The sequence below is a fragment of the Nerophis lumbriciformis genome, linkage group LG13 (assembly GCF_033978685.3).
Source record: "Nerophis lumbriciformis linkage group LG13, RoL_Nlum_v2.1, whole genome shotgun sequence".
NCBI classification, from domain to species: domain Eukaryota; kingdom Metazoa; phylum Chordata; class Actinopteri; order Syngnathiformes; family Syngnathidae; genus Nerophis; species Nerophis lumbriciformis.
In genome coordinates this window covers 14,863,391-14,876,677 of record NC_084560.2, presented here as the reverse complement: position 1 = coordinate 14,876,677, position 13,287 = coordinate 14,863,391, and the positions used below count along the sequence as shown (strand labels likewise).

At 39.4% G+C, this 13,287-nt stretch overlaps 1 protein-coding gene across 6 annotated transcripts in view; it reads right to left on the bottom strand.

Annotated features, from left to right (window-relative positions):
- Positions 1–13,287, bottom strand: part of myo3b (myosin IIIB) — a 304,160-nt gene that overhangs the window by 49,341 nt on the left and 241,532 nt on the right. For 5 of the 6 annotated variants that reach the window (XM_061971641.2, XM_061971640.2, XM_061971644.2 and 2 more), the window contains 3 exons: positions 2,845–2,945; positions 2,415–2,461; positions 1,951–2,110 (listed from right to left, as the gene is read on the bottom strand). In XM_061971641.2, coding sequence (XP_061827625.1) covers positions 1,972–2,110; positions 2,415–2,461; positions 2,845–2,945 — 287 coding nt within the window. In that variant the 3' untranslated portion in view covers positions 1,951–1,971. Of the gene's footprint in view, positions 1–1,950; positions 2,111–2,414; positions 2,462–2,844; positions 2,946–13,287 lie in introns of those variants that run through there. The other variant, XR_009816499.2, reaches the window with a different exon arrangement.

Here is a 13,287-nt window from a genome sequence, read left to right as displayed (position 1 = left end):
TTAGTAGGTTGCACAGTGAAGTACATATTCCGTACAATTGACCACTAAATGGTAACACCCGAATAAGGTTTTCAACTTGTTTAAGTCGGGGTCCACTTAAATTGATTCATTATACAGATATATACTATCAGATATATACTATCATCATAATACAGTCATTACACAAGATAATCACATTGAGTTATTTACATTATTTATAATCCAGGGTGTGGAGGGGGGCGCCGGATGTAAGTGTCAAAAAGACAGCCAAAAGAGTTTGATATGAGAATAAATCTAAAGTTAAAATATAGGGTAGAAATGCACCCATTTGCAGGAAATGTAGTCTTGATTTTCAAAATGTTCTTTCAAGGCTTGCATGTCTACATTAAAACATTCTTCTTCATACTGCATTAATATATGCTACTTTTAAACTTTCATGCAGAGAAGGAAATCACAACTAAAAAAATCACTATTTTTTTCATACGGTGTTGATCTGGACATTTTTGCCTCGGCATTTTGATGGTGTGAACGTGTGGCACCGAACGGAGATAAGCGTCTCGACAGACGTTACAATATTTGAACAATGATGACGAAAACTGTTTTCTCTGTCGTGTCCGTGTGTTGAAAATTGTTATGCGCTTATTTTTTTATTTGATGTTGTGCGTGGCATAGATTTGCTGTGCGCAGAGGACACTTGAGCAGTGCGTAATTGCGCAGGCGCGCACCTTTAGAGGGAACGTTGATCACACGGCTGCGCTAGCATCACAGCTAACGTTAGCCATGCTGCTACCTCTCTGCTGGGAGAGGACGTATACGTATGTGACGTATGACGTGACAGTATGTGACGTGTGTAAGAAGGTACGCTTGCTGTCTGTGAGAGGGAGACACAGGAAAGAGTGAGAAGAGCCTGTCGTGTAATGCCAGCAGCTAAAAGCAACTGCGTGAGAATCCACAGACCTGTGGATGTGTTGAAGGAGTGCTGGAAAATGCGGAACGAAAATTAGGGAGCAGCGGAAAAGTGGAACGTATTATTTAAATCGGTGCGTTGGAAAACACGGACCGGAGTTTTTTTTTAAACTGGATCTGGATCGGCATTTTCCCATGCCTTGCCGATCCGCATTTTTTGGCAAATATCGGCAGCCGATCCGATCCAAATATCGGATCGGGACATCCCTAGTCTACACGTATCTCTTATGTGTGACTGCCATCATATTGCCGTCTACACGTATCTCTTATGTGTGACTGCCATCTACTTGTCACACTCATCCCGACCAGAACTCTCTAATAACTAAAGTTCCTTGGGTGAATAATGTAAACTCACTACACCGGTATGTTTTAGTGCTTTCATGGTGAGTTTACTGACAGATATAAGTAAGAACTTTACACTACTTTATATTAGAAATGGCAACAGTGGAGGATGAATGTCATATAACAAGAAGATAGAGAAAAAGAAGAAGATTATCGACTACGTCGTTGCCATGGACTACAATGGCGGATGCGCGCACATTTTCAGATTTAGATGATTTAGAGGTAGAATTGATTGCTCCCATTAGCTGCACTGCGAGCTACCTAGAATGAGACATTTTTACATGTTTGACTGCAAAAAAAAACCTTTGTCTTCTTGTCTCTCATAAAGATTCTGAACCATAATTAAAATTAATAAATAAAAAGTGCTGTTCCCATTTAAATGTAGATGAAAATCATCATAGGTCTCCTTTAATCACAAACATGTCTCATTATGAAAACAATGTTCAACAACAAATGTTCTGTAGTATTTGCCTGTTGTTGAATTTATTTCCCAAAAAGACGTTTTGAAGAAGAGCTACACGAGCAGTAAGTGAGTCATCCCTGCTGACTCTTTGTGAGGAGAGAGGATTAAAAAGCGAGGGCATCTCCTCTGCAGGGCTGACTCCACATTACCAAGGCAACATCCAACAGGGAGGAGGATATTCTTTGGAGTGTCTGTCTTACCGGCTGACGTGACGTTAAGGCTCATCTCTGGCTGGCGAGAAGAGAAGCCCCTAGAACGGGCGGGCGGGGGGCTGAGCTCTCGTACTCTTCTTCAGGGATGGACTCGGCCCTTGAAAGTAATTTGTAGTACTCGTCCTCTCCATCCAGCACTTTGATTTGACTGCAAGGGGGCGAGAAGTTTGCAGTTATAGCCAGCTGTCATCACGCGAAGGAGGGAAAATAGTTCCGACAAGTTCTTATTCAGTCAGATGTGAGCCGGCGTGTCATTTATAGTACAAGTTCAAGTCAGACCTTGAACAATTAAAATGAACATGCATGGTCGAGTGATGCTCATAAGAGAGCATCGTGTTACTTCAGGCTCTCCATTTACATTGCAAGACATCATCTCCATGTGTGGACCACACTATTCCACAAAAGGCCTGCTCTGTTTAGAGCTGCTACGGGTGAGGAAAGCAGTTATTTACCCAAGTTTTCTGGGCTTCCTCTTGCTCCCTTGGTAATCCAGAGTTCTCTGAGGAAAGGGCCGAGAGCACACAGTCAAAAGATGAGAGAGTCATTAATTTTTAATTCAAAGTGATTTTGTGTTGAATGCGAGCAGATGCTGATAATATCAGAAGTCACAGCATAATTTTTTTTCCCTGATCAAAGAGCTCAAGTGAGTCTGATGAAGCATGCATCTTGCTCAGCTTTGATAAACCGCATCAATTATTCACCGTGAAGGCAGACATCCTGACATGAAAGCAACAGATAAAGAGCATAAGCACATGTTCAAGACAAGAGGCACACAGACGTTGGGGGGCGGGGCGCTCCAGGCTCTGGCACAGGTAGCTTTAATTGTATTATCATGTGGAACCAAAGTCAGACAAAGGCCTTTATGGACACTTTTGAACTCACGTTTAGCTGGTTGTAGTACAGGCTGTCTTCAGGGCTGTTCAGCAGCTTGGGTTGCTGGCCCCGCCGGCGAGGAGTCCTCTGGTGGACCTTCATCACTGGACCTGCAACAGAGAAAGGGGAGGGCGAGTCCAATTGAGTATTAGAAAAAAAATAAATCCAATAAACATCAATACCACAGATTGAAGTTAAAAGTTAAAGTAGCAATGATTGTCACACACACACTAGGTGTGGTGAAATTTGTCCTCTGCATTTGACCCATCACCCTTAATCACCCCCTGGGAGGTGAGGGGAACAGTGAGCAGCAGTGGTGGCCGTGCCCGGGAATCATTTTTGGTGATTTAACCCCCAATTCCAGCCCTTGATGCTGAGTGCCAAGCAGGGAGGTAATGGCTCCCATTTTTATAGTCTTTGGTATGACTCGGCCGGGGTTTGAACTCACAACCTACCCATCTCAGGGCGGACACTCTAACCCAGACCTGGGCAAATGGCAAACTATTCTCCCGAATTTTCTCCCTATTTCCACCCGGACAACGACATCGGAAGCGTGCCTTAAAGGCACTGCCTTTAGCGTCCTCTACAACCTGTCATCACGTCCGCTTTTCCTCCATACAAACAGCGTGCCGGCCCAGTCACATGAAATATGCGGCTTTTAAACACACATAAGTGAATGCAATGCGTACTTGATCAATAGCCATACAGGTCACACTGGGGGTGGCCGTATAAACAACTTTAACACTGTTACAAATATGCGCCACACTGTGAACCCACACCAAACAAGGATGACAAACACATTTCGGGAGAACATCCGCACCGTAACACAACATAAACACAACAGAACAAATAACCAGAACCCCTTGCAGCACTAAATCTTCCGGGACGCTACAATATACACCCCACGCTACCACCAACCCCCCCGTCCCCCCATCTCCTTAATTTGGAGGTCTCAAGGTTGGCAAGTATGCTAAGATGACATATCAAAACAACACTAAACTAAAGTGCACTTTTTGTACAGAACGCCACTACAATAGTTTAAAACAAATAAAGTGCACTTTTGTGCATGATGTCACTAAGATGACATATCAAAACGACACTAAATTAAAGTGCACTTTTTGTACAGAACGCCACTACAGTAGTTAAAAACAAATAAAGTGCACTTTTGTGCATGATGTCACACAAGATATTTCAATAACTGTCAAATAAAAATGAGCTGCATAATAGGAAATCAAATAGTGTATGTCCTTCGCTATGTGGTAGGTTCCTGCGGACGTTATCTCCTTCTGTTGTTGACTATTTTTTTCATACGGTGTTGATGTGGAAATGGTTGCTTGGGCATTTTGTGGGTGTGGCACCAAACGGAGATGTTGACATGCAGAGTTTCAAGCACTCTTCATTCTCTAGCGGGTGAGTTTTCAAATAATGCTACAAATTAGCAGTAATGCTTCTTTTTGTAGCAACGCTTTTGCCGCATACTTGACATATTATGGTTGTCTGTTCAACATCTTCCCGCTTGAAGCCAAACCACCGCCAGACGATGGACCCCCTGCTGTTTTTCTTGGGAATTCATTCTTCTTCCTTCATTTGTTACCAGATTCACACCTTCTTTCTCTCGTATTACCACTCGCACCGCTCCGCTAGCATCACAGCTAACTTTACCCATGTCGCTACCTGTCTGCTCGTCGAGGGCGTATGACGTTGCACGTGTGACAGTATGTGACCTATGTAAGAAGGTATGAGGGGCCGTTAGGGACATTATTCAGAATTACCTCTCACATAAACAACTGAAATCTTTTTCTTTTATACACACTACTGAAACACTCTTATAAACACTACTGAAATGCTCTTACATACACTACTGAAATGCTCCCACATAAACAACTGAAATGTTCTTCTTTTATACACACTACTGAAACACTCTTATAAACACTACTGAAATGCTCTTACATACACTAATGAAATGCTCTTATAAATACTACTGAAACACTCTTATAAACACTACTGAAACACTCTTACATACACTACTGAAACACTCTTATAAACACTACTGAAATGCTCTTACATACACTACTGAAACACTCTTATAAACACTACTGAAATGCTCTTACATACACTACTGAAACACTCTTGTAAACACTACTGAAATGCTTTTACATACACTACTGAAACACTCTTATAAACACTACTGAAATGCTCTTACATACACTACTGAAACACTCTTATAAACACTACTGAAATGCTCTTACATATACTACTGAAACACTCTTATAAACACTACTGAAACACTCTTATAAACACTACTGAAACATTCTTACATACACTACTGAAACACTCTTATAAACACTACTGCAACATTCTTACATACACTACTGAAACACTCTTATAAACACTACTGAAACATTCTTACATACACTACTGAAACACTCTTATAAACACTACTGAAACATTCTTACATACACTACTGAAACACTCTTATAAACACTACTGAAATGTTTTTGTCTCACGCACACACACACACGCACACACACCTGGAATTATTTTTCACTAGTATGTATAAACGGATTTCACCTGTGTGTGTGTGTGCTTTTTACACGTCCGTGTGAGAGACAACAATTTCAGTAGTATGTGTGCAAAGATTTCAGTTATGTGTATGAGCGCATCTTACCAGTGTGTATGCAAGCATTTCACCACTGTGTGTAAGAGCATCTTAGTAGTGTGTGTGAGCGATGTTGCATTCCGGTTCCGGTCACCAATAATCCCCGCCCCTTTTCAGACAAGTTTTTTTTTTTTTTTTTTTTAAAAGCCAAGTTGTTGACAAAATGTCTGCCGCCAAGTAGCTTAACCGAGGCGGGAGCTCCACTTCATAATTTGAGGGCTTCAGCGGAGAATATAAGAACACTTTCAATGCAACAAGGGTCGCCCCTGCAGGACGCGGCACCTGAGCGGCCACACAGGTGCCTTTCTCCTCCCGACAGCCAAGCAGCCTGGAGCAAATGTTACCTTGCGAGTTTACACTGCAGCATCATCAAGTGCAACGTTTCAGTTCAAGGACATCGAAGCAAGAGGAGGAAAAGGTAATTAGACATTATTTATTTCTAAATGATTGTTGAATCCCTCGAAATGTAAGGCGACATGGCATTGTAGTGCGCTACAATGGTAACATGTCGAAATGTGAGTCACGTCGTGGTACGTCAGTAGCTAATCAAATACTAATGATAATGGATTACAATTATTTAGCGTTTTTCTATCGACTTGATAAAGGGGCCCCAAACTACAGCCCGCGGGCCGGTTACGGTCCACCAAAGTCCAACATCTGGTCCGCTGGAAAAAAAAAAAAGTTGTATTATTATTTTCAATCTGTCTTTTCTAATCCATTTTTTGGTGTCCCCTAGCCGCTCAGGCAAATCATATTGTCTAAAAATGCATTTCCCTGTATGACTTATATTGTCTTGGCTGTTTTCATGTGATCTGATTGTTACATTCTTATTCCAGAGTCACCACACAGCTGCGTGACCTTTTCAACAAGGACAGAATAAACAACCTCTGGATTCATGGAACTTCTCTGCACACAAATATATTAATTGGAATATTCAATCAATTTCACATAAACATATGAAATATCCTTTTTTTTTGCTCAAAAATGTTCCTTATGCCTCATTGGCGTTGTTATGCCTGTTTTAGGGGGGCTCAAGCCCCCCTAAAATATTCTTAAGCCCCCCTAAATAATTTGGGGACAATTCTTTTTTTTTTTTTTTTTTACAAATACATGCCGACATATTCATTATAAAGTGGCCCGAATATGAGTTTAAATAAATAATTATATAACCTGTCATTATTCACTCAGTTTCCCCTCACTTCATAGCGTAAGGTAGAGAGCCCCTTTAGTGCGTCGGTATCCAATCCATTCCACTTGTTCATATAGAAAATGCCCACATCACTCAAAATCCAGTCCGCATTTTCTTTGCGACCTTGCATATATATATATATATATATATGTATATATATATATATATGTATATATATATATATGGGACGGCGTGGCACAGTGGAAGAGTGGCCGTGCGCGACCCGAGGGTCCCTGGTTCAATCCCCACCTAGTACCAACCTCGTCATGTCCGTTGTGTCCTGAGCAAGACACTTCACCCTTGCTCCTGATGGGTGCTGGTTAGCGCCTTGCATGGCAGCTCCCTCCATCAGTGTGTGAATGTGTGTGTGAATGGGTAAATGTGGAAGTAGTGTCAAAGCTCTTTGAGTACCTTGAAGGTAGAAAAGCGCTATACAAGTACAACCCATTTATCATTTATATATATATATATATTTAAGAAAAACCCAGACACCATCTTTGTAGTCATTTTTCTCCTGCGTGGACTTCCGTCTTCCTTTACAATGAGTGAAGCTGCACGAAACCTTGTGTCTGCAATTGTAAATAATTTAGTTTTTAAGTTTTGTGTTTCTGGTAGAGTCTAAATAAAGTAATATACATTATCCTATTGTTAAAATAATGAAAAAAACATCATTAAATATATTTGTTTTATTGTATTATATTTTCAGAGGGAGGAAAAACCAAGACATTTAATATCAAATGTAAAATTAATAAATACATAAAAAGAAAAAGAAAAACAATGGTTAAAGCCATTGTCCCGGGGAGCATTTCATTTCGTCACGTGCATTTTTTTTATCGTCCCCGGGACTACGTTAATCTCAAGCCCTGGAAGTTACATTTTATTGTTTGCATTATTTGTTTCAGCATTGCACTTTGAAGATGATCCCTCAACTCTTTGACAGCTTTGGCTCTTTTTCAGATCAGCAGACGGACTCTAAGTCTTTCTTATTTACAGTATATATAAACCTTTCTCATTTCTATTCAGACTTCCATATATATTTAATTTCCTTAACGGCTTGCCATAATATATATATATATATATATATATATTATATTTAAGCCAAATTAACCCGATCCAGATATTATTTTAATTCAAGTAACTAAGTAATATTTCCAGGGCTTTAATTTACAACCATTTTAGTCACATATGTGCCCAAAATGTAATCTGTGCAACTTCAAAATATTTGGGAACAAACAATTATTGTATTGTGAGCTAAAGTGGTGGCATTAGCCTCTATGTTGTGAATTAATAACATAAAGGCTAATGCCACCACTTTCATTGTGTTTCAGTGTATCGTGAAGGATCATGCAAGTAATTGTTTCTTGTTGATGCTGTAAACAAAATATCACTGTGCAAAGCCATGTTTGTTGTTGTACTGAACACAGATTGAAAATAAACCGAATGAAATAATAATAATAACAATGAATTATTTATAAGTCTTTGTTAGCCGTTTGTGAAGTGTTTTGCTCGTGCGCTACGTTCGCTCGCATCCTGTGCATCTCCTGGGGGCTAAGCCCCCCCCTGTCCTTAAAAGCTAGTGATGCCCCTGTTATGCCTTATTATTTATATACTTTTCAATGCTTCTTGTAGTCAGACAATATATATTGTTTGTCTAAAATTATAGTTTAAGTTAATGTGTTAATATTTACACCTAGCCTAAATACAATAATCTTAAGACAAAAAAATTGTGTAGCACAAACATTTGGGACAAGTTTGGGGAGATTTTGACAATGTGTGTGTGATCGTGGGGGCTGGATGACATTACTCATCAGAACATAAAATAACTTAAAAACCTCAACGGTAGAAACATAAATGTTTACAGCACAAACATATTGCAGTGTTATTTTGATATTTGCAATAATAAAGTGGGCAACTTCATATTGTCTGTATAACAGGTTCCTTATTTATTTATTTTTTTACAAAATGTTAACTTGCAGAATACACTGCACAAGAGAAGAAAACATTTTAACAAACCTTATATATCACATGTTGTTCACTGAATAAAGTGCAGAATTAAAGTGAAAATGTCTATTCCATAGTTGCCATCATTTTCAAGTGGTTTCACTTGTTGAAAAATTTTTTACATCTATGTCTGGAATTACACACCGACAAGTATTGAAAGCATATGAATAATAAGACATAAGGAACCTTTCTGAGCCAAAAAAGGTTGTTTTCAACACACTGTTGAAAATAATAATCACAATGTTCCTATGTGAAATTGATTGAATATTCCAATTAATATATTTGTGTGCAGAGAAGTTCCATGAATCCAGAGGTTGTTTATTCTGTCCTTGTTGAAAAGGTCACGCAGCTGTGTGGTGACTCTGGAATAAGAATGTAACAATCAGATCACATGAAAACAGCCAAGACAATATAAGTCATACAGGGAAATGCATTTTTAGACAATATGATTTGCCTGAGCGGCTAGGGGACACCAAAAAATGGATTAGAAAAGACAGATTGAAAATAATAATACAACTTTTTTTTTTTTCCAGCGGACCAGATGTTGGACTTTGGTGGACCGTAACCGGCCCGCGGGCTGTAGTTTGGGGCCCCTTTATCAAGTCGATAGAAAAACGCTAAATAATTGTAATCCATTATCATTAGTATTTGATTAGCTACTGACGTACCACGACGTGACTCACATTTCGACATGTTACCATTGTAGCGCACTACAATGCCATGTCGCCTTACATTTCGAGGGATTCAACAATCATTTAGAAATAAATAATGTCTAATTACCTTTTCCTCCTCTTGCTTCGATGTCCATGAACTGAAACGTTGCACTTGATGATGCTGCAGTGTAAACTCGCAAGGTAACATTTGCTCCAGGCTGCTTGGCTGTCGGGAGGAGAAAGGCACCTGTGTGGCCGCTCAGGTGCCGCGTCCTGCAGGGGCGACCCTTGTTGCATTGAAAGTGTTCTTATATTCTCCGCTGAAGCCCTCAAATTATGAAGTGGAGCTCCCGCCTCGGTTAAGCTACTTGTCGGCAGACATTTTGTCAACAACTTGGCTTTTAAAAAAAAAAAAAAAAAAACTTGTCTGAAAAGGGGCGGGGATTATTGGTGACCGGAACCGGAATGCAACATCGCTCACACACACTACTAAGATGCTCTTACACACAGTGGTGAAATGCTTGCATACACACTGGTAAGATGCGCTCATACACATAACTGAAATCTTTGCACACATACTACTGAAATTGTTGTCTCTCACACGGACGTGTAAAAAGCACACACACACACAGGTGAAATCCGTTTATACATACTAGTGAAAAATAATTCCAGGTGTGTGTGTGTGTGTGAGACAAAAACATTTCAGTAGTGTTTATAAGAGTGTTTCAGTAGTGTATGTAAGAATGTTTCAGTAGTGTTTATAAGAGTGTTTCAGTAGTGTATGTAAGAATGTTTCAGTAGTGTTTATAAGAGTGTTTCAGTAGTGTATGTAAGAATGTTTCAGTAGTGTTTATAAGAGTGTTTCAGTAGTGTATGTAAGAATGTTTCAGTAGTGTTTATAAGAGTGTTTCAGTAGTGTTTATAAGAGTGTTTCAGTAGTATATGTAAGAGCATTTCAGTAGTGTTTATAAGAGTGTTTCAGTAGTGTATGTAAGAGCATTTCAGTAGTGTTTATAAGAGTGTTTCAGTAGTGTATGTAAGAGCATTTCAGTAGTGTTTATAAGAGTGTTTCAGTAGTGTATGTAAGAGCATTTCAGTAGTGTTTATAAGAGTGTTTCAGTAGTGTATGTAAGAGTGTTTCAGTAGTGTTTATAAGAGTGTTTCAGTAGTATTTATAAGAGCATTTCAGTAGTGTATGTAAGAGCATTTCAGTAGTGTTTATAAGAGTGTTTCAGTAGTGTGTATAAAAGAAGAACATTTCAGTTGTTTATGTGAGAGCATTTCAGTAGTGTATGTAAGAGCATTTCAGTAGTGTTTATAAGAGTGTTTCAGTAGTGTGTATAAAAGAAAAAGATTTCAGTTGTTTATGTGAGAGCATTTCAGTAGTGTATGTAAGAGGTAATTCTGAATAATGTCCCTAACGGCCCCTCATAAGAAGGTGCGCTTGTTTTATGTCTCTGTGAGAAGGAGAAACAAGAATGATAAAAGTGATAAAAGCCTGTAGTGTAATGCCCGCAGCTAAAAGCAACTGTCTGAGAACGTATACGCGAATATCACCATATAGTCATTTTCTATATCGCACAGAGACAAACCCGCGATATATCCAGTATATTCCATATGTCGCCCAGCCCTAACTGAACATTCTGCCTTCACACAGTCTGGATTGACATATTTTTCTCCTTCCCATGTAGCTTAATAAGGAAACCAAAAAGTCAGAAAGAGGTGTCAGTGTTATATTCCACAAGCTACAAATATAACAATAGACTTTTGCTAAATGACTACCAAATCTGACAATGTTGATTAAAAACAATTGTGCTGCTATTTGTTGTCCTCGTGACTGTAAAACAAGCAAATGCAAAGAGTCAGACTGTATGTACTGTACATGATCTGCTAGTGTAAGCTGCATGCACACAAAAGAGAGAAGAGTTAGCAAAACATTTGGATATACTGAGTTACTTGTGCTATTATATTTGTGATGAATACACCTAACTGTTTGGTGCTCAATGGTCTCTACTAAACACCCACTTTAGGATGTTTAGTTGAATTACTACGGTTCACAGATTTAAAGGACTAACAAGCACAACATTAGTCAAATTTGAGCAATTTTGGTTTAAAAACATGTCTGCCTTTAAGCAAATCAGGTAAATGGGCGGGGCTTAGCAACCAACTGGCTTATTGAGCATTTGTTTAATGATGATAAATCTTTTAACACATCTATCTGCGTTACGTTAGGATTCACACAACTCCCGTTGCCTCAACAGAGCAAAAAACATGACCAAGGACAGCACACACCCTGGCTTCCACCTGTTCCACCTGCTACCATGGGGCAGGCGCTACAGGTGCATCAGAGCCAGAACAAACAGGCTCAGAGACAGCTTCTTTCCCACAGCTGTCACCAAATGATTTACCCCTATACAATATCCTACCCTAATACCCTACTGTGCAATATTACCCTTCGAGTGCAATACGTCCGACACTGATTGTCATTACTTTATTACTCCAGTACTCTTGTTTTGTTCTGTATATTGTACAGTATTTTGTATATTGTTCTGTATATTATACAGTCATTTGTATATTGTTTTGTATATTGTACAGGATTGCTTATTATTTTTATTGGATAGTAGTCTGTTTATTTCAATTCTTATTTTGTATCTTTGTTAATTCTTGTGTAATTTATTTTTATTCCATATTAGGTCCCACTACCGCACCTTAAGTTGGAGTCCTTAATCTCGTTATATGCAAATATAATGACAATAAAGTCCATTCTATTCTATTCTACGTTTATGGCAGCAAGTCTTCCAAAACATCTACATTGTTTTTATGGATCCTATGTCTTCTTTGTACGAAGGTCAAACACATGCAAAATGCACAAATACGCTTATTAAAGCTGGCTTAAAGATGTAATAATGAGAAAGTTGGGTTTGATGGGAAGGTTAAGAGTGTGCTCAGGTGTTATTTTATTTCATATCATTTCACATTTTCTGAGGATGTTTTTTCTTCGAAGACAGCTCCTCATCCATGATCCATGATTCACGATCCACGACCCACGATTCACGACCCACGACCCACGATCCACGATCCATGATCAACGATCCACGACCCACGACCCACAATCCACGATTCACGATCCACGACCCACGATTCACGATCAACGATCCACGACCCACGACCCACGACCCACGATCCACGATCGCTCCACAAAAAGTTGTGTAAAAAGCAGACAGTTGTATTATTTGTGCATCCTGCCACTGGAGCACACCTTGCATTTATAGGTTACAAAAGCTGTGAAAGCTGGATACTTTAACAATAATGCATTCATATTTAATAGCAGATAACGTTTCATCTTCTCTGCTGACATTTCTTCATCACAGCTCGGCCTCTCTCTACCTTGACTAAAGCTGAATTTGCTTTTCCCATCTTAACTCTACTTTGTACTCTCTCGGAACCCACCTCATCACATCTCAGTCCTGTACATCAAAGAGCCTCCCGGACCCCGCTTCCTTTCTACCTACCATCCTACCATCCTTCCACTTGCTTTTTTAAATTGTGTTTAATACAGCGCAGGTTTACTGAAGTCACGCATTGTAAACGGCCAAAAATGTTCCCGTCAGCTCACTTGAACGAAACATCCTTTCTCTGATAGCTTGACGAGGTGCAAACCTTCTCGTTTTTAGTACCTGAATGACTGGATATGCAGTCTGACAGCCACACAATAACAGTCAACAACTGGCCAGGAAAAACACTTGAATTGGATTGTCCTGATACCAATATTTTGGTACCGGTACCAAAATGTACAAACCCTGTTTCCATATGAGTTGGGAAATTGTGCCAAAGTAGTTGGGAAAGGGCATGTTCACCACTGTGTTACATGGCCTTTCCTTTTAACAACACTCAGTAAACGTTTGGGAACTGAGGAGACACATTTTTTAAGCTTCTTAGGTGGAATTATT